The following is a 21,619-nucleotide window of genomic DNA, read 5'->3' as shown; positions in this document are numbered from 1 at the left end:
CTTTTCTGATTCATCCCGAGTTTCCACATGTGCTAATGGCTCTGAATTTGCCTCCCTGTCACATCCCCAGGCCACATCAGGATTAAAGCTGAGGTCCTGGAGGAGCTGCTTAAGGACAGGCATGTTTCAAATGAGAAGCCTTCCCTGTACAGCATCACCACAAGAGGATAGTACAGCAGAGAGTATCCACACCAGCAAAAAATCTTTCCCATCAGAGCCAAGAGTATTTTTTTAATAGAAGAGGGCACCGTGTTTTTCCCCAGACTCTGAGAAACACCTACCGCTGTACCAACGTGTACACTGTCCCAGTGGCCCACGGAGGAATTTTGTTCCATGGTTCAGTTTAAGCAGAATTTAGGAAAGGCTTTTAACAGTGGGTCACATCACATTGTGTGTGGATTGTTTTCATGTTAATCAAATTCTTAATTCTTTAAGGAAGTGTGGTCTAGAACCTTGACGTTTCTTTCTTTACTGCTCAGGTCCTGGCACAATGTTTATTGTGTCATAAATAACCAAGAAATGGGTTTCTACAAAGATGCAAAGACCGCTGCCTCTGGAATTCCCTACCACAGCGAGGTCCCTGTGAGTTTGAAAGAAGCCATCTGTGAAGTGGCCCTTGATTACAAGAAGAAGAAACACGTGTTCAAGCTAAGGTGAGAGGTGCTGCATTTCTTGGTTCCCAAGAGTAATGTCCCTGTTTATTTTCACTCTGGGGGTTGGTTTTACTAGGCAGATACTGCGATCAGTCAGTTCTTTCTCTCTGCCATTAGAAAAAAAAACACCAATGTGGAATACTACATGGCAATGAGAAAGAATGAAATATGGCCTTTTGTAGCAACGTGGATGGAACTGGAGAGTGTTATGCTAAATGAAATAAGTCATACAGAGAAAGACAGATACCGTATGTTTTCACTCCTGTGTGGATCCTGAGAAACTTAACAGAAGACCATGGGGGAGGGGAAGGGAAAAAAAAAAGGTTAGGGAGGGAGCCAAAACCTAAGAGACTCTTAAAAACAGAATAAACTGAGAGTTGATGGGGGGTGGGAGGGAGGGAGGGTAGGTGAGGGATATTGAGGAGGGCACCTGTTGGGATGAGCAAATTGGTTGGAAACCAATTTGACAATAAATTTCATATAAAAAAAAAATAAATAAAACACCACTGAACCTAGTGCAATTTGGCACATGTCTCAGTTTGGATCTTTAGGGACCGTGGCCAGTCACCGGCCTCCCTGTGGTTAATGGCACAGCTCGACCTTGAAGAAAACAGCTTTGTTTTGATAAGCTGGAACTTACTGTCTCCTAAGACAGGGTGAACTGTTCACATCTCACAATTTAAGGGAAGCTTAGAAAAATAGTTTACCCATCTTTGCAGCTTATCCAGACCCAGGAGATGCTATTCTTTGCTCAAGAGCTAGCTAGGGGTGGGTCAATTGAGTCATCCTCGAGCCAGATGGAGACAAGTAGGAAGCAATGTTTAGAACTGGGTGTCCGTTGGGGCGCCTGGGTGGCGCAGTCGGTTAAGCGTCCGACTTCAGCCAGGTCACGATCTCGCGGTCCGTGAGTTCGAGCCCCGCGTCGGGCTCTGGGCTGATGGCTCAGAGCCTGGAGCCTGTTTCGGATTCTGTGTCTCCCTCTCTCTCTGCCCCTCCCCCGTTCATGCTCTGTCTCTCTCTGTCCCAAAAATAAATAAAAAACGTTGAAAAAAAAAATTTAAAAAAAAAAAAAAAAAAAAGAACTGGGTGTCCGTGCTCCCCTGACTTGCCCAGCAGATGTTCTAGCTGATTCTGGTAACATCTAGTTCCAAGTGTCTTTAGCTTGTAGAACACACACCTGTACTCCCCACAGAATGGATCCAAGCTTAGAAGTTTTTCTTATACTGGGAAATGGACAGAAAAATCATTTTATCCGCTAGAAAGTAAACATGTTAGTGGTTACAATTTTAATTAGTTTAATACTAAGATGATCTATTGCCTTGGGACCTGAAAAGCTTTGGTCTTCAGTTCTGCATTTCTGTCCTGTCAGTTGGAATAGGCTGAAGACTGCAAATGAGAGTCTCAAAGGGTGTGACTTCTTCAGCTCTTTCAAGGAGCACTGGAGGCAGGCTTTTCAGAACTTGGAACGTTTGCACTCTGTAAGACAAGGCGCAGACAGCCTGGCTCCCTGGCTGCCTCCCTCCCCCTTTGTTCTCCCTTGATGCAGGTTCAGAGGGTTAGCATATTGGCAAAGGGTACTTACCCTCCCCACCCCACACCACCCCCCAGGATCACTCCTTCTGTACCTCAGTGAAGTGAATGAGTGAGCCCTCTAAACTAGTGACTTTTCAGTATCAGGGATGGCCTTGTAAGGACAGTTTCTTTTACTATGTACCATAGAACAAGAGAAATCTAGATCTTTTATTTATGTCTGTTTAAAAACTCTGGTATTTATAAATTGGGGGATGCCAGCTCTATAGCAGAATTTCAAAAAAGAATCATAATTTTTTAATCCCAGTATAATTAACAATACAGTGTTTTATTAGTTCCAGGTGTACAGTGTAGTGATTCAGCAATTCTATATACATATATTGCTCACTGCTCATCACGATAAGTGTCCTCTTTGTCTCCTTCACCTCTTTCATGTGTCCCCCCACCTACCTCCCCTCTGATAACTATCGTTTTGTGGTCTATAGTTAAGAATGTGTTTCTTGGTTTTCCTCTCTATTTTTTCCATTTGTTCCATTGTTTTGTTTGTTAAATTCCACATATGAGTGAAATCATACAGTATTTGTTTTTGATGTATTTCACTTAACTTTATATTTTGTAGGCCCATATATGTCGTTGCAGATACCAAGATTTCATTCTTTTTTATGGCTGAGTATTACTCCATTGTGTGTGTCTGTGTGTGTGTGTGTGTGTGTGTGTGTGTGTGTGTGTTTGTGTGTGTATAAATACATATAGATCACATCTTTATACATTCATCTATCGATGGGCACTTGGGTTGCTTCCATACTGTGGGTATTTTAAATAATGCTGCAGTAAACATAGGGGTGCATATATCTTTTTGAATTAATGTTTTCTTTTTCTTTGATTAAATACTCAATAGTGGAATTACTGAATCATGTGGTAATTCTGTTTTTAATTTTTTGAGAAGCCTCCATACAGTTTATCACAGTGGCTGTACCAGTTTGTGTTCCTGCTAACAGTGTGTGAGGATTCCTTTTTCTTCACATCCTCATCAACACTTGTTGTTTCTTGTGCTTTTGATTTTAGCCATTCTGACAGGTGTGAGGTGATATCTCACTGTAATTTTGATTTGTATTTCCCTGATGACTAGTGATGTTGAGCGTCTTTTCATGTGTCTGTCCATCTGTATGTTTTCTTTGGAAAAATATTCGTGTCTTCTTGCCATTCTTAATTGGATTATTTTGGGGTTTTTTGGTGTTCAGTTGTATAAGTTCTTGATGTGTTTTGGATTACTAACCTTTTATCGGATATGTCCTTTGCAAATATCTTCTCCCATTCCATAGGTTCCCTCTTAGTTTTGCTTATTGTTTGCTTCCTGTTCAGGAGCTTTTTATTTTGATGAAGTCCCAATAGTTTACTTTTGCTTTTGTTTTCTATTACCTCAGAAGACATCTCTATAAAAATGTGGCTATGGCTAATATCAGAGAAATTAGTGCCTATGCTCTCTTCTAGAGTTTTTATGGTTTCAGGTCTCATAGTTAGGCCCTTAATCCATTTTGAGTTTATTTTTGTGTATGGTATAAGAAAGTGGTCCAGTTTCATTCTTTTGCACATTACTGTACAGTTTTCCCAATACCATTTGTTGAATGAACTTTTTCCCATTGCATATTCTTGCCTCCTTTATCAAAGATAAATTGACCATATAATTGTGGGTTTATTTCTTGGTTTTCTATTCTGTTCCATTGATTTTGTGCCAGTATTTTTGTGTCATACTGTTTTGATTACTATAGCTTTGTAATGTATCTTGAAATTTGGGATTGCGATATCTCCAATTTTTTTTTTGTTTTGTTTTTTTTGGGTTTTTTTGCTTTCCAAGATTTCTTTGGCTACTCAGGGTCTTTCATGGTTCCACACAGATTTCAGGATTATTTGTTCTAGTTCTGTGAAAAAATACTGTTGGTATTTTGATAGAGATTGCATTAAATCTGTAGGTTGGTTTGTGCAGTATGGACATTTTAACAGTGTTTTCCCCAGTCCATGAGCCTGGAACATCTTTCCATTTGTTTATGTCATCTTTAGTTTCTTTCATCAGGGTTTTATAGTTTTCGGAGTCTTACACCTCCTCGGTTAAGTTTATTCCTGGCTATTTTAATTATTTTTGGTGGAATTGTAAATGGGACCTTTTTCTTAAGATTTTATTTCTAGGGGCACCTGGGTGGCACAGTTAAGCATCCAACTCTTGATCTCGCTCAGGTCATGATTTCACAGGTTCGGGAGTTTGAGCCTCGTATCAAGCTGTGCATTGATGCACAGAGCCTGCTTGGGGTTCTGTCTCTTCTCTCTGCCCCTCCCCTGCTTACGTGCACACTTGTGCGCTCTCTCTTTCTCTCTCTCTCAAAATAAGTAAACTTAAAAATTGTTTTAAAGATTAGATTTTATTTTTAAGTAATCACTACACCCAACGTGGGGTTGGAACCCACAACCCAGAGATCAAGAGTCACATGCTCCACCGACTGAGCCATCCAGGCACCTTAGGACTGTTCTCTTAATTTTTCTTTCTGCTACTTCTGTTCATGTATAGAAATGCAACATATTTCTGTATATTGATTTTTATATCTTGCAACCTTAGTGAATTTGTTTATCAGATCTAGTAGTTTTCTGGTGGAGACTTTAGTGTTTTCTATATATAACGTTGTCATTTGCAAATAGTGACTGTTTTACTTTTTCCTTATCAATTTGGATGCCTTTTATTTCTTTTTGTTGTCTGATTGCTGTGGCTAGGGCTTCTAGTACCATGTTGAATAATAAAAGCTGTAAGAGTAGACACCCTTGTCTTGTTCCTGACCTTAGGGGGAAAACTCAGTTTTTCCCCCTTGAGGATGTTGTTGGCTGTGGGGTTTTCATAGATGGCCTTTATTATGTTGAGGTATATTCCCTCTCACTTTGTTTGTTTTGGTTTTGTTTTTGTTAAGTAGGTCTCATACCCAGCGTGGGGCTTGAACTCACCACCCTGAGTAAAGAATTGTATGCTCTACTACGAACTGAGCCAGCCAGGCATCCCTAAACCTACTTTTGAGGGCGTTTGCTGCATCTATTGAAATAATCATGTTTTTCATCCTTTTTCTTGTTGATGTGATGTATCACCGTTGATTGATTTGCAAGTACTGAACCACCCTTGTAACCCAGGAATAAATCCCACTTGATTGTAGTGATTTTTTTTAATGCATTGTAGATTTGGTTTGCTAATAATTTTTTTTTTTAAGTTTTTTATTTAAGTAATCTCTACACCCAACATGGGACTCAGACTCACGACCCCAAGGTCAAGAGTCCAGTGCTCTTCTGACTGAGCCAGCCAGGTACCCCAACGGTTTGCTAATATTTTATTGAGGATTTTGCATCTATGTTCATCAGAGGTACGGTCCCATAGTTTCTTTTTTTGTAGTATCTTGATCTGGTATTGCTATCAGGGTCATGCTGGCCTCATAGAATGAATTTGGAAACTATCTTTCCTCTTTTGTTTTTTGCAATAGTTTGAGAAGAATAGGTATTAACTCTTCTTTAAATGTTTGGTTGTTTGGTTGAGGAGCAGCTGGGTGGCTCAGTCACTTAGACTTCTGATTTCGGCTCAGGTCATGATCTCATGGTTCATGAGTTTCAGCCCCACTTCGGGCTCTGTGCTGGCAGTGTGGAATTCTCTTTCCCTCTCTCTGTCCCTCCCTGCTCGCTCGCTCGCTCTCTCTCCCTCCCTCCCTTTCTCTCTCCTTATTTCCCTCTCTCTCTCAAAGTAAATAAACTTTTAAAAAGTTTTTAAAAATAATAAGTGCTTGGTCGAATTCACTTGTAAAGCCATCTAGTTCTGGACTTACGTTTTGGGGAGTTTTTTGATTACTGATTCAGTTTCATTGGTGGTAATCAGTCTATTCAAATCTTCTATTTCTTCCCAATTCAATTTTTGGACGTTATATGTTTCTAGGAACTTACCCATTTCTTCTAGGTTGCCCAGTTTTGTTGGCATGTGAGTTTTCATAATATGCTTTTATAATCCTTTGTGCTTCTGTAGTGTCAGTTATTTCTCATGTTTTATTTCTGATTTTGTTAATTGAGTCCTTTTTTTTTTTTTTTTTAATGAATCTGGCTAAGGATTTATCAATTTTGTTGATCTTTCCAATGAACCAACTCCTGGTTTCATTGATCTCTCATATTGTTTTTTTAGTTTCTTTTTTTTTTTTTTTTTTTACCTGCTCTTTTATTTCCTTCCTTCTACTACTGGTTTAGGGTTTTGTTCTTTTTCTAGCTCCTTTAGATGTAAGATTAGGTTGTTTAAGATTTTTCTTCCTTGTTTAATGAATTCTGTATTGCTGTAAACTTCCCTCTTAGAATAGCTTTTGCTGCATCCCAAAGATTTTGGACCATTGTGTTTTCATTTTCATTTGTCTCCCCCATTTCCTCTTTGATTTCTTGTTTGACACATTAATTGTCGAATAGCATGTTATTTAATCTCCATGTATCTGTGTTCCTTCTAGATTTTTTTTCTTGTGATTGATTTCTGGTTTCATAGCATTGTGATCAGAAATGATGTATGATATGACTTTGATCTTCTTTAATTTGTTGAGACTTGTTTTGTGGCCTAATATGTGATCTTTTCTGGAGAATGTTCCATGTGTACTTGAAAAGAATGTGTATTCTACTGTTTTAAGATGGAATGTTGTGAATATGTTAGATCCATCTGGTCTAATGTGTCATCCAAGCCAGTTTTTCTTGTTGATTTCCTGTTTGGATGATCTGTCCATTGATGTAAGTGGTGTGTTAAAGTCCCCTACTGTTATTATATTACTATTGATCACTTCCTTTATGTTTATTATTAACTGCTTTATGTATTTGGGTGCTTTCATGTTGAGTGCATAAATATTTATAATTGTTACATCTTCTTGTTGGATTGTTCCCTTTATGGTTATGTAATGAAAGGACTTAGAATTTTTAAAGCATTTTCTCTTAAATTCAGTGTAGAGCAATGATTCAGGTGCTCCTTTGTCACAGCAAAGCCAGATGTTGATTGTTTTGGGGGCATTTTTTATCCTGCCAGTGGATTGAAACATTAAGTTTTGTGTATATTATATTGGCCCAATTATATAGCTTCTTGATGTTGAAGGTGCTGTTTCTCGGCCTTTGTGGGTCCTGGGCACAGCTGGTGATGTATGCAGAGCTCTGATGGGCAGTTCTGGTAGGATTCCAGTGGCCTGCTTATATCCACGTAGGTTTTGGGAACTGAGGGTTTTGTTTCTTCCTAAGTCAAATTGTGACTGACTTCTTCCTTCAATTTACAGACTAAATGATGGCAATGAGTACCTCTTCCAAGCCAAAGATGATGTAAGTTTTTAAGATTCATTTCTCTCTGTAGTTAGGTATTTGCAAGTGTTTATTGGCATAATAAGCTTTATCTACAGTGTTCCATATAGAAGTAATGATCAGCCATGGCTTCTGTCATCTGGTCTCCACAGTCACTAACAACAGGAAGCTGTTTGGTTCCCCTTATATCTCTAGGGGGCAGTGAATGGCATCTCACTGTGTCTTTGCCTGTCAGGAGAGCTAGTACCAGGACCCTGAAGTTGACAGTGGAAAATCTCCCCCCACCTCACCCCCCAACTCCCGTTGCAGTGGATGAGGCACAGTGAAGTGTTTCCAGGACCGGATGTGGATCCTGAAGTCCAGCCACAGGGCCTCCCTGCTGCACTCCACCACCTCTACCTGACCATTCCATGGTTGTACCCCTCCTTGCAGGGAGAGAAGGTCTGCTGACGGAACCACAACATGGGCAGTGCTTTAGATTTGAAAAACCAACTTCTGTTAAATTTATGCAGGCTTGTATATCAAATATATTTCATTTTTTTTTAAAAAGTAAAAGAAGAAGGAATTTATAGAGGTGGGAGCTGACACCCCCACCAGTGGAGACCCATCTTCCCATTCCTCCACGTTTGTAGGTCCACATACTAGAATGGTGACTTCTGAAGGATACTGTAAACCGAGTTCTCGGGAGAGCTGAACCGTGTTTACTCTGCGCAGGCCTCTTTGGGAACTGCTTGCCTCTCAGTTAGCTAGGAGCCCCTGTTGGCCAGATGCACTGTTCCCAAGCTTTCTTACCAACAGAGGCACACTGGTGGGGCAGGTGGAGCAAGAGCATTTCGAGCCCACCTCTCTTACTTGAGTCTCACCTGTGCCTCCTTTGTCCAGGAGGAAATGAACACATGGATCCAGGCCATCTCCTCTGCCATCTCCTCTGATAAACACGAGGTGTCCGCCAGCACCCAGAGCACGCCAGCATCCAGCCGGGCACAGACCTTGCCCACCAGCGTCGTCACCATCACCAGCGAGTCTAGCCCTGGCAAGCGGGAGAAGGACAAAGAGAAAGACAAGGAGAAGAGGTTCAGCATTTTTGGCAAAAAGAAGTGAACTCCTTTCCTTCACCTCCTGCCCTTCTCTTACCTTTTCAGTGAAACTCCAGCATGCAAGCTCAGAACCAACACATTACTCTCTGTGCCTAATGTTCTTCAATGTGGTTGATTTTTTTTTTTTATTTATAGAGCATTTCTGGGGGGGGGGGGGGGGGGAAATATACCTAAACACTTTATCTCCAAGTTACAAAAGTTTGAGGTGCAGAGGGAAGACCAGATTTTTTTTAATGAAATTCTATAGATTAGATCTCAATATTTAAACTGTTCCTCAATTTTGTGAGGCTGCGTTGGAAATAACCCGCCTCTAGTGCTGTTGGTATGCAAGGCAGCGGTGCTTAAACAATATTTCCTGTGCTCACCAGAGACAAAATGTACCAATTTCCTGACACCATTCTCTTCCATTTATTTCCAGTGGTTACCTTGAGTCTTGACTATTAGAAGTGCCCACGACGGGTCTAACCTTGAGTAAACAGATCGTGTATTATGATCTCGCTGCAGCCACAGTGCAGCTCCGTGTTAAATCTACAGACCAAACCGTTTGTATCTGGCATCACTTACTAACACATGACATGCGGCTTTTCTGCATCAACTGCAAGGACAGTTAAGAATGTCGGTATACCGGTATACGAGAAGGAATAGAAAACTGATACTGTTTTAAATAATCTGTAATTTCAATTTTTTTTTTTTTTTTGCTGAAATACATTATATTGTATGTTTGAGATAATTCTAGTACAAAGTATAATAAAACTAGATGTATAATAAACCCTTTAAATCATTGGTAAGTGTACAAGTGGAACTGAAGCATTTACTGGACAAAGTAATGTTACTCTAATGGTTACTTGCTCGTGTGTTGCCACACTGTGTTATAATTTGCTTCATTACCTTGCTATTTGATACATAGTGTGCATTTCTTTGTCACTGTAACGATTGTAATGACAAATTTTCATCTTACTGCACAATCAAAATGGCATTGATAGGAATGAACTCCAGAGGCTGGGCCGGAGCAGGGAGGTGGTCGCTCAGGCCTGGCGCTCAGTCGTATGACCTGTACCTCTCAACTTTTGCCCTGTTAAATATATGCTATGTCATTAAATGCTTTTAAATCTAGCACGGTGGGTAATTGTTGTTTTTTCTCCCCTGCATGCATGCCATGTAGGAAAATTGCAAAGCCAGAAATAGCAAACGGGAAACATTAGACCATCCGTCTGGGTTCCTGTTTTGCATTCTTGTGCGTGTATGGTGCACCAGCTTTGGAAACTACGGCAAACAGAATAATAAATATGGAATGTTTTGCAGCTACACATCCAGATTTTATCTTTTATTTATGACAAAGTTAACAGAGAACTTGTTAAACCTGAGTTCTGAGGAGGGCGTTGGCAAACTTTTTCTGTAACGGGCCAGAGATAGCAAATATTTTAGGCTTTGTGGGCCAGACTGTCTCTGTGGAAGCTCTGCTCGTTGTGTAATATAGAGGCAGCCATCGATGGCATGTGAAGGAATGGGTCTGGTTGTGTTCCAGTAAAACTTTATTTATGGACACGGATGTGAATTTTAAGTCCTCTTCATGTGCCACATAATATTCTAATTTTTTTTAAGTATTTGAAGTGTAAAATATATCTTATACAGATCATACAAAAAAGGACAACAGGCCAGATTTGGCCCATGGGCCAGTTCAGTGATGCCAGCATAGATCCATAGATCATGGATTAGATATGCATGTTACTTGCCTTTTTTTAATCTGGGTATATTGACTGCATAGCACTTGTATATTTTCCTACATAAAGCAGCAAGGGATGCTAGTATTAGGGGTTTTCGGTGAGCTGTGCCCATGCCTAATGTGATGTTAGTACTGCACTCCACAGTTGACTGGCACTGGAGCTTTCTGGTTACTCCAGAAACTGAGACTTTGTCATCCCTCACTCCTTCCTCTCTCATGCACCCAGGGCCATTTATCTCAGTGTGACACTCCCTTGTCCTTGCCTTACATAAGATTGGAATCATGTCTCAACAGATGATCCTCTCACCAAAATGTTTCATTAAGAAAAAGCATCTTGAAAAATAATCAGGATTGATTATAGCCTACTCTTGACAAAGCCAGGCAGATGGCAGGCAAGACTCACTCAAATGGAAAATAGCCAGCAATTCCAGAATCCCATAAAAAATGTGTACGCATGGGATATTTTGTACATAATTGCAGAGGTTGACCAATCCCTGATTACGAAACTTCACTTTGGTGGTACTGTCTCTCCTTACTGTTCTTGCTGAGGATCTGCTGAGACCCACAGTGGGGAAGACGATGGGCAGTGGAAGGAAAAGCAGCTGCAGCAGAAGACTGGCTTCTGTGGGTCATCAGGGGCTAATAATGTCAACAGGTGTGATCAGGGAACCCCAACAAGACATGGTGGATGAAGCTACAGGCCATAGAGGATCACGAGTGTCAATCGTATCATGGTAAATACGGGTTTAAAAAAAACGCTGCACACTAGTATTTTGAGGGTTGTACACATTTACCTTTATTGCTATAATGTGCTATTTTGCTTTAATTTTTAGTGATGTGGGTGGGTGATAATACTGGCCTCTGTATATCTGAAAAGTGAGAAGCAAGCAGTAACAAAACTGTCAGGATATGTGATGGGTATTCTTGACTGATTAAAGGTCACTTTTGTCTCACTTGACCATTTCTGAAGTTGGAATGCATCTTCAGTTGATGACACCTCAGGGTTGTGTTTTCTTGGGGGTACTTGGAGTCATGATGCTTTTTATAGTTCCAGTCGTCTTCAGTGGATGAAATAGAGTGTATCAGACTGGGTGGTGGACACATTGTTATCACCAGGTGTTTGGCACTGTTAGGATTGGTTGTGTATGGAGGATCCCATGCTATTTCCCTCTGGATACATTATTTTCATTTCTTAGTTGGACTAAAGTATTTTCTTTGGCTTAGTGGTAAAATTCATATAGGAAAAGTAGGACTAAAAGCTTGAGTGTCTTCCATTATTTAAACTGATTTTTTTCAAGCATGACTCATAACCCAAAAAGCCATAAGAAAAAAAAAAGGAAAAATTGTACTTCAAAGCTCAAGATTTCTGTCACCATTGAGAGTCATAGTGAAACCTTTCACTTTCCACTTCCCAACACTAACAATGACATTATCCTTTTTGAAACTTAAAGATGTCCCATCTTTGGCTGGTAGAAGCCCCTTCCAGTTGGCTTCTGAGTCTTATTGATATAACCCTAGTAATCTTTGATCCTTTCTTCCCTCTCTGGCCTGACAAGCTGTCCCAGGCCCAGCCAGGTACATTTCTTGCCTCAGACCTGCAATCAGAAGTCCCTCTAAGAAACCCTGGTTTCTTTTAGTGGAAAATGATACATCAGAACCATAATTTATGTGCTAGAAATGCTCATTACTATTGGGTTAATCCTTTTTTCTGTGTGTATCGGTAGATAAAAATAATTCATGAGTTCATCCTGCAACTCAGGATTGCAGTTTTTGACTTAACATATTCTGTATTATGTCATAATCTTTTCCACCCAGAATCAGCACTCAACGATCAGGGGGCAAAGAATCAGAATATCCTATAACAACTCATGTGCTTTATCACCTGTTACACACATATACTCCTCCGAGTAGCAATACTAATACTGCCACCAATACAATTACTGAGAGCAGTTGGTTGTGGGGTTTTTTTGGTTAAACCTTTTTATGTTGTGATAATTGTGCATTGATTCACATGTGGTTGTAAGATAGAATTCAGTGCACTTTAGCTTTGTCCCCCAATGGTAACGTCTGTAATGTAACTGTAATACAGAATCACATCCAGAATAGGACACTGATGCAGCCAGGACTCAACATTTCCATCCCTGCAGGATCCCCTCCTGCTGCTCTGTTACAGCCATACCTTCCAAGCAACCACCAGTCTGTTCTCCATTGTTAAACATTTGTCCTTTCACAAATGTATCAGTGGAATCACACCGATGTAACATTTTAGGACTGGTTTCTTTTCCCACTCAGCATGATTCTCTGGAGATTCTTCCAGGTTATTGTGTGTCAGTAGTCACTTACATTTTGTTGAGGAGCAGCGGTACGACTGTACCATAGTTCGTGGATTCACTTACTGAAGGACATCTGGGTTGTTTCCAGTTTGGGACTATTATGAACAGAGCTGCTATAACCATTCATGTGGGGCTTTTGGTGTGGACATAAATCTTCATCTCTCTAGAATAAAAAAAAAGATGCCCAGGAATGTCAAGAACAATTTTTAAAAATATTTTGTATGTGCTCTCTTCATTCCCCGCCGCACCCCTACGCTAGGTCATTTGACTGTAGCTACCATCTGGGCAAATAGTTATTCCGCCCTCTCTCTCTTAATCCTTAGTCTTAGTTCTACAAATGACTATTTAACGCTGGCTTCATTTGGTTGTTTGGAGTGTGTCTGTTTCTAAGTAAGTGTCCCCCTCCTGCCACCCTCACCTCCCCTTATTTTCCGCCAGTTCTGAGTCAAGCACTTAAAGTGAAATGCCCTTTTGATGCTTTGAGGACTGAATAAAGATTTCCCAAGGGAGAAATCACTGAGCGTTCAGAGTTTTTCAAGATTTAGACCCACCTTAACCCAGGCTACCCTAGAAAAATGAGTTTTTCAAGTTAAAAAAAAAAATTCCAACAGGGTTGGCTGCGAGAAAGAATGTTACATCCTGTTTGGGGCTTTGAATGCTTCTTTTGTAAAAAGGTCAGCCTTCTTCTGAAAGAAGGGATTCAGGAAGTGGAACTGGAAGGGCCTCCTCTCTCCCTTTAGTTTAAATTAGGGATCAAGCCGTGTGAGGTGCTAAGCTTCTCTTCCCTGCTGTGGAGGGTGTATGTTCACTGCAGCGGAGGGAGGAAGCGCCAGCCCCGAGCCTCCTGTGGGCTGGGCTGACGTGGGAGAGGCCGTGAGAGGGGGCAGAATTATGTGGCACAATTCAAGAGCCTCGCTTGCGCTCTTTTCTCCGCAGGGGGCGCATAGAGGACACCACTCAGGAATGCCCGGGTTTCCCCGGGCACGTGGGGTTCGTTGTCCGGGGCTGTCAGCCTTCCTTTCAGACCTGCGGTCAGCTCTCCTCTCGGGGCGTGCTTGTCCTTGTGTAGCTCAGCAGCGCCGAAGCCAGAGGACACCTGTGCTCCCCTGGCCGCCCTGCCCCCACAGGCCTGCGCCCGCTCCGGTGCGCGCACACGGTGATGGCGGGGGAGGGGCGGGGAGGGGGGATTACGTCATGGCCACGAGAGTTGTGTGGGCTTGCCCAAGTTTCCACTCGGCCTTCCCTTCGCCCTCTGGATATTTATCACTCGTTGGGGACCGATTGTGTCTGGGAGTGGGGTTGCAGGAGGAGGCCCGGCAACGGGATTTCCAGAAACAGATTCTTTCTCTTGCACAAGCCCGCCAGCCCCGCCCAGCCGGGACTTTCTCCGCCGGGCGCGGCATCCTGCATTCCGGAGTCTGGGCGTTGGGTGCTCCCTGGGTGCTTTCTCCCCCGGAGCTGAAGCAAGCCTTGGCTCACGGCATTTCCTCGGAGAATCCACTCCGTTTTCAGTTGCAGTGAATTGTTTCCAATGTCGCAGGCCGTCGATGTTTTCATCTCCTGTCCCGGGCCTCCCTCTCAGGGAGAGGTCTGTCACAGTCTTCATTAAAATGGCCGTGAAGAGCGTGCATCTGAACCAGTGCTGCAGATGGTGTACAGGCCCATCCCTTTCCTGCTGCCACCGTTACACGTCTGTCCCATCGCTCCCCCTGTCTTTCCTGGGTGCATGTGATTTGATTCCTTCATGCGGCTTGCTTGGCCTCTGCTCTTCTGGGGAAAGGGCGTGCGCTCTGAGCCCAGACTGCCTGGGGTCGTGGCTCCTTCACCAGCCAGCCAAATGACAAGTGTTCCTCCCTGGCCGCCTTTGCAAAGCTCCTACTAAGTGCCATACACGTTGGGGAGCAGCTCCTGCGGACCTTACAGTATGCTACCCTCCTCACCATCTGCTTCATCTGAGCTGGCTCATATGTACATATACATATACATATACATATACATATACATATACATATACATATACATCATATACATATACATATACATATACATATACATATACATATACATATACATACATCCCGAGATTCACTGTTTACGTACAACACCCAGTGCTCATCCCCTCAAGTCCCTCCTCAATGCCCATCACCCATTTTCCCCTCTCCCCCCCGCCCCTCCCATCAACCCTCAGTTTTTTCTCTGTATTTAAGAGTCTCTTAATGGTTTGCTTCCCTCTCTGTTTGAAACTATTTTGTCCCCTTCCCTTCCCCCATGGTCTACTGTTAAGTTTCCCACATTCCACATATGAGTGAAAACGTATGATATCTTTCTCTGACTGACTTATTTCACTTAGCATAATACCCTCCAGTTCCATCCACGTTGTTGCAAATCGCAAGATTTCATTCTTTCTCATTGCCAAGTAGTATTCCACTGTATATATAAACTACATCTTCTTTATCCATTCATCAGTTGATAGGCATTTAGGCTCTTTCCATACTTTGGGTATTGTTGAAAGTGCTGTTATAAACATTGGGGTACATGTGCCCCTATCAATCAGCACTCCTCTATCTTTTGGATAAATACCTAGTAGTACTATTACTGGGTCATAGCGAGCCTGGCTCTTTTTACCTTTACAAGGGGATAGAAGGAATGGGGCAAAGGCCATTGCACTCCAAAACTCAGTTCCCCCTCTCACGTGAGGTATGCTGCCAACAAGAGGCTTCTTTGGATTTTTTTTCCTAAAGATAATTTTATTACAGTGTTTCACAGTTCCGTGACAGAAAATCCACATCCAAATGGTGCAAATACCAGGGAATTTGTCAGCACACCCAACTAAAACATCCCAAAGTAGGGCTGGTTGAAAGGTTGATTTGCTACCAAAGTTCTCTATCTCACTGGGACTCGATTGGATACATCTTTACTCTCTCAGCCCCATACCCAGCCTTCATCAGTTTTGGCCTCAGGCTGTTTTCCCTCCTGATGATGGCAGCTGCCAAGGTAAGGTTCCTAAGAGGAGGGAAAATGCTCCTCTTGTCCCAAACAGAACAAAGTCTGTGTTTCACTCTGAATGGATTAACGTATGTTTTGCGTCCATCCTTGAACCACATCTCCTACTGGAGAAATCGCCTCAGGCAACCAGGGTGCCCTCCTGGTCTTTCCAAACCACAGGTCGTTACAGAAGGAACATGGATGGTTGGGCCCTCAGTGTCCCTCGCAACATCTGATTAAGAAAAATATGCCAAAGAATAACAATATCAAAGGGTGGCTTAGGTGAGGTAGAGTGGGGGGGGTTGATGGAGGATGAGTTTGGGGGTGCTAAAGCCCCCACCTTCTTCCCAGCCCCCAAATACTGCCTATTCTCCACAAGAAAGTGTTGGCTCCCGAAAGGGTGGGATCGGAGAAACAGCCACTTTTTCTTTGGAAAGGAAAAATGCTGTCTCTAGAAGGACCTCCTCTTGAAGTTAGATTTGAAGCTGTTCATATCTTAAAGCACCATTGCTAATGTGTTCAAGGTTGTCCCTGACTTTGCACTTGTTAATACTGCTACTGGGTCTTCCCTCTTAGGTGCTTGTTTGGGGTGCACCTGGTTTCAGAGAACAGATGCCAGTTAATGAATAGGAAGGGCCTGTAAGAGTCTGGTCCCACTTGCTACTATCTGGGAAGGAACCCTCTCCAGCAGTCACTGGGGAGTTACTTCAGACACTGGTAAGCTCAGGAGCAAAAGAAGCTAATAGGGTGCTATAAATTCATGAATTAACCAATGCTTGCTTATTATAAGGAAATGAATTTTTTTCTTTTGAAGTACAGTTCTCCAAAAGGTGCTTGTTATTTATGTGAGGAGTCCTGAGTGCCCGAGTTAATGGTTGGAACACCATTTGGCCAAGATACAATCCGCCATGGGTGAACAATGTCCCTGGGTGCCCCGCCTCTCCATGGAACAGTGCCTTTTTACTCAGCACTCTGTTTCTTACAGAGTCCTCATCATCGACAGGAGGTAAAGTTCCCCCAGAGTATTAATGACTTAAAAGGCCAAGAGTCTGTCATGTGACTGAGTTGGGGGTGCTGAGGCAGCGACCAGGGGAAGCCATTGGCTGGGATAAGAGAGCTTGGCAGAAGTGGGTTCCACTTCCCTGGGTCTCTGGAAAGGAGAGAAGCTGGAGTGTCTGACATTCCTCAGTTAGGAGGGGAAAGGGTTTAAATTCCATAGGAAAGCAGTTTGCAAAGATGAACCTGTCTTTATGTTATCTTTTTAATTTCAACACTTGGCATTTTTGTCATCTCTCTATCACTTGCCTCTTGGGGAGGTGCCCCACCGTGGGAACATAACCAGATGGCTCCCATTTGTGTCTCAGATCCTTGGGAGCTGACACCAATGAAGGGCCTGTGTTCCACCCCATGGCTGTCTTGACAGCACCTGGGGCCCAACAAAGAGGAGTGCCATTTCTGCACTGGCTGTGACTGACAGCCAGCATTTGCTGAGCTCTTCCTGTAAGTGTCAGACCCTACCCTTAGCAATTCACATATGATGACTCATGCAACCTCACAATGACCCTGGGAGGTAGACACTTGTTACCAGGCGAGGTATTGTTACAGCTCAGAACACAACTGTCGCTGCAGGGAACTAAAGACACTGAGCCAAGCCAGAGCTGGTAGAGAGCCGAGACCACAGCATCTCAGAGTGCTCTGGAGCTCTGACAAGGTCTGGCTGACCCCATGACTGACATGTCCCCCTGCCACATCCCCATGTGGCTGTGTTACAATCTTCAGCTTATAAAAAGGGTGTTTGCCTGGGATATCACCAGCATCCCGCATGGCCAGCCCAGGGCTATGTGAGTGGATGTGTGCCTGTGAACATATGTGTTTCACCCTTTGTTCTTCTCCAGACGGAATGACTTTGTCTTGCTAGGGACAACAGCTAACATTAGCTTCATGCCAGATAGTGCGCTAAGCACTTGAGCTGTTTCTTGGAATTCTCACGGCAACTCTGTGGGGCAATGTTTATTGTCTTAGTTATACAGTGGAGGAAAGGAAGATTTAGAGAGTTAAGTGCTTGTGTAAACAGCAGCTGGAGACTCGGATTCTGACACGCCTTTTCAGAGGCCATACTCACTCTTGGACTGACCGCCTTCCTGATGTCCCTTACCTAGGTTGTAGACTGAGAAACAACTCTCGTGGAACCAGCACTAGCCAGTGGGGGACAGGGGGCGTCTCATGCGTGTAGACCGTCCCCCTAAAGGTGGGCTTTTAGTGTCAGTCCACTTAACTGCTGCACAAGCCTGGATCCTCAAAGTCTCAGCCCTTCTCTGGCTCCTCAGCACCCATGTTCCTCTGGAGTTAGATGTGCAAGTGGCAAGGTTGTTCTCAAAGGCATGTGCTACATATCTGGCGAGTGGTTGATGCTTGGCTCAGCCTTAAAAATCTACAGCTGCCCAGATTTGGGCTGTCCCCGTGCTGAAGTCCTTTCTGGGTCAAATTTAAGGTCAGAAAAAGGACAGGGGGACATTATAAATATTTGGAAGGAAAGAAGAGAAGAGGGAAGAAAGGGTGGAAGGAACCTCCCACCAGCTGAAGTGCCACCTCAGAAAGGTGGCAAAATAAATGATAGCTCAGCATCAAACCCATGCCCATGTTTCGTACTTAAAACAAAAAAAGAGAAAAGATTAGCTCAGTCTCTGTGGACAGGTTTCTTTCCAGACCAGAGAGGTGGAGACAAGCTGTGGGAACTGATGGGCTCCAGCTGACATGGGGCCCCATCCTCATTCCAGCTCCCTGACTGGCCACAGGGCCCCTTTGTTCTCTGACATCTGTCTTTTCTTGTTGCTCTGATTCTGACTCTCCCCACTGTCTACCTTACTCCTCGGCTGTCCTCCCCATGTGTGTAAAATCCTCCACAGTTAAACATCACACGTACTTATTCCATATAGTATTTTCACTTAAATTTGTGTCACATTTTGTTATATTGCTACACTTTGTGATGCTTATTTCAAGGGTGATATATAATTTTCCGCTGGTCAATGCACCAGTAGTTATTAACACGTTCCTCAAATTCTAGGTTTTTAGCAATAAGATCACTCCCTGCCAAAGAGATTTGTATTCCTAAAATTATGGCTCTGACTTGATTCTTTCCAAGGACAGTTCTCTGGGGCCATTAACTCCCTCCAGGTAGGGCCACTTCACAGACCATATTCTTCTATAGCTACTTCCCTCAGTGCAGGGTACACACCTCCGATGCCAGCCTCTTTCCACCTTGTGGAAGCATTCTCTCAGGGGATTTGTTGACCTTTCCAGCTTGGGACCTTGATCTCAGCCACACTGACAGCGTTAGTAACTTTATATTTCAAGAAATTGGGACTGGGTCTTGCTCCCTAAAATCTTCCAGGGTCCTCATGCAATTGTTATCCACAACCCAACAGATTTTAAGACTGCATCAATAATTCCTCTCATACAAATACAGAAACAGGCTTCATCCTGACACACATCTTGTCATGTTTTCTTGGGAATCACTCGGAACATATTTACAGATTTTGCTTCATTTTCCTATTACCTCTTTCTAAACTGTACACTTAGTTACTAGCTGTAAACAAGGATAACACTCTTGCTACGAACAGGATTGTTTTTATTTGCAGTAAGCGTAATATGCCATCTCAAGCTTGCTGTGAGGGTCTTTGACTACCAGCTAGGGTAAACTTGCTGTCCTGTGTTTGACATTTCTTTTTCATTTTGAGTAAATTTTCTGTTCATACCTGGATCACGAGGCTTCTGAGTCACGAGCCACAAAACCAACTCTGGCTAGTTTAGCAGAAAAGAAACTTATTAACACCTTCAAAATCTCTAGGGGGCCAGAGCCCCAGGCTGAGGGTTTTATAGCCAGGAGTGATGCCCAAAGCCCTGCTTGCGGGCAGGCTCCTTGAACTTGCCACTGGGCAAGGACCCACAAGCGCCCAGTCACGCTGCCTCGGGAACTCCTGTCCTGCTGTCTTTGGTGACAACTTTTCCTGCACGGGCTCTCCTTCATATCGCCACTTCCGATTCACAGCTGTGCCACCTGCATTTCATTCCTGACTGGGGCTCTAACGCCAGAGAGGCTAGGGAAAGGCATCCTACTTCTCTCTAAAGGCAACCCAGTTATGTCTAATTCTGCCTCAAGAGGTGCTGCATTCTGGGACACCTGGGTGGCTCAGTTGGTTAAGCGTCTGACTTTGGCTCAGGTCATGATCCCATGGTTTGTGAGTTTGAGCCCCACATTGGGCCCTCTGCTGTCAGTGCAGAGCCTAGGGTCCGCTTTGGATTCTGTGTCTCCCTCTCTCTCTGCGTCTCCCCTGCTAGCTCTCTCTCTCTCTCTTTCTGTCTCTGTCTCTCTCTCTCTCTCTCTGTCTCTCAAAAATAAACATAAAAAAAAAAAAAGAGGGGGTGCTTGGGTGGCTCAGTCAGTTAAGCTGCCGACTTCATATCGGGTCATGATCTCATGGTTCGTGATTTCGAGCCCCGTGTTGGGCTCTGTGCTGACAGCTCAGAGCCTGGAGCCTGCTTTGGATTCTGTGTCTCCCTTACTCTCTGCCTCTCCCCTGCTCACACTCTGTCTCTGTTTCTCTCTCTTTCTCTCTAAAAAATAAACAAACAAAAAAAAAATACAAAAAAAGAGGTGGTAGATTCTGTAAACATAGGAACATGGTTAAAAAACTAGGTGGCTGTATTAGTTTCCTTTTGCTGCTGCAACAAGTTGCTATAAGCTTATGGCTGAAAGCAATTCAATTTTATTATCTTACAGTTCTGTGCATTAGAAGTCAGACACAAGTCTCAGTGGCTGAAATCTAGGTGTTTGCGGGGCTGCATTCCTTTCTGAAGGCTCTGGGGGAGAATCTGTTTCCTTATCTTTCCCTGCCTACATTCCTTGGCTTGTGGCTCTCTTCTTTCGTCTTCAAAACCAGCAATAATGGATACAAGTCCTTCTCAAACACAGCACTCTGAATGTCTACATCTCTCTTCTACTTTCAAGGACTCATGTGATAATATTGTGCCTGCCTGTATAATCCAGGACAATCTCCTTATTTTAAAGTCAGTTATTTAGCAAACTTTATTCCTCTGTCATGTAATGTAACATATTCCTAGGTTCTGGGATTAGGATATGGATATCTTTGGAGGGTCATTATTCTGCCTATCACAGTTGTCAAAAAAAAAAAAAAAAAAAAAAGGCAAATATCTACCACAACATCCGTAGCCTATTTATTTATTGAAGTCATCATGATTTTGTTATACATTGAAACACTTTCTCTAGATTTGTAACCTTTATCAGTCATAGAGAATCAAACTATTTTCCCCAGTCTGCTGTTTGGTTTTGGTATGGAATTGAAAAATGTTTAAATATTAAGATCCATCCTTTTTTTTTTTTCTTTGTGACTTTATTACTTCAACACTGATGACGTTCATCTTTCATAGATCCAATAACCTGGTTATTTTCTGCTTTTTCTTTAGTGCTTACACTTTCATAAATTCTTCTGAAGTTTATTTTGCTTTTATAAGGAGTACCTCTAACTTAGTTGTTTTTCCCAATTTCTAGCCAGTTATCACAATACTATGAGTAAACAGACTTCACTTCTCCTCTTTGCAACGTTAGAACTATAATGTTTGATTTTTTGACATCTAATATTTATTTTTTTTAATTTTTTTAAAAGTTTATTTATTTTGAGAGAGAGAGTAGAGGAGAGGCAGAGAGAGAGAAGGAGAGAGAGAATCCCAAGCAGGGATGGGGATCAAACTCATGAACTGTGAGATTGTGACCTGAGCCAAAACCAAGAGTCAGACGCTTAACCAACTGAGCCACCCAGGCAACCCCGAGCCTCTAACATTTATTAAACACCAAGTACAGTTAACATTATCTAACTTTTGTCTCATTGCAGAAATACAAGGTGAACCAAGGCCCCATGTGTTTAGTTCAGTGCCTAAACTTAACATATAGCAAGC

At 42.7% G+C, this 21,619-nt stretch overlaps 1 protein-coding gene across 4 annotated transcripts in view; it reads left to right on the top strand.

Moving 5' to 3' along the window:
• The window catches only part of SPTBN1 (spectrin beta, non-erythrocytic 1), a 199,342-nt gene extending 189,624 nt beyond the window's left edge, over window positions 1-9,718 (top strand). For all 4 annotated transcript variants that reach the window (XM_078444476.2, XM_078444477.2, XM_078444478.2 and 1 more), the window contains 3 exons: window positions 480-653; window positions 7,487-7,529; window positions 8,391-9,718. In XM_078444476.2, the coding sequence (XP_078300602.1) occupies window positions 480-653; window positions 7,487-7,529; window positions 8,391-8,609 (436 nt within the window). In that variant the 3' untranslated portion in view covers window positions 8,610-9,718. The remainder of the gene's footprint in view (window positions 1-479; window positions 654-7,486; window positions 7,530-8,390) is intronic.
• The last annotated feature ends 11,901 nt before the right edge of the window (window positions 9,719-21,619 follow it).

Source organism: Panthera onca, chromosome A3 (assembly GCF_046562875.1).
Source record: "Panthera onca isolate mPanOnc1 chromosome A3, mPanOnc1 haplotype 2, whole genome shotgun sequence".
Classification (NCBI taxonomy): domain Eukaryota; kingdom Metazoa; phylum Chordata; class Mammalia; order Carnivora; family Felidae; genus Panthera; species Panthera onca.
Note: the sequence above shows the minus strand (reverse complement) of the source record. Positions and strands in the feature narration are given on the sequence as shown.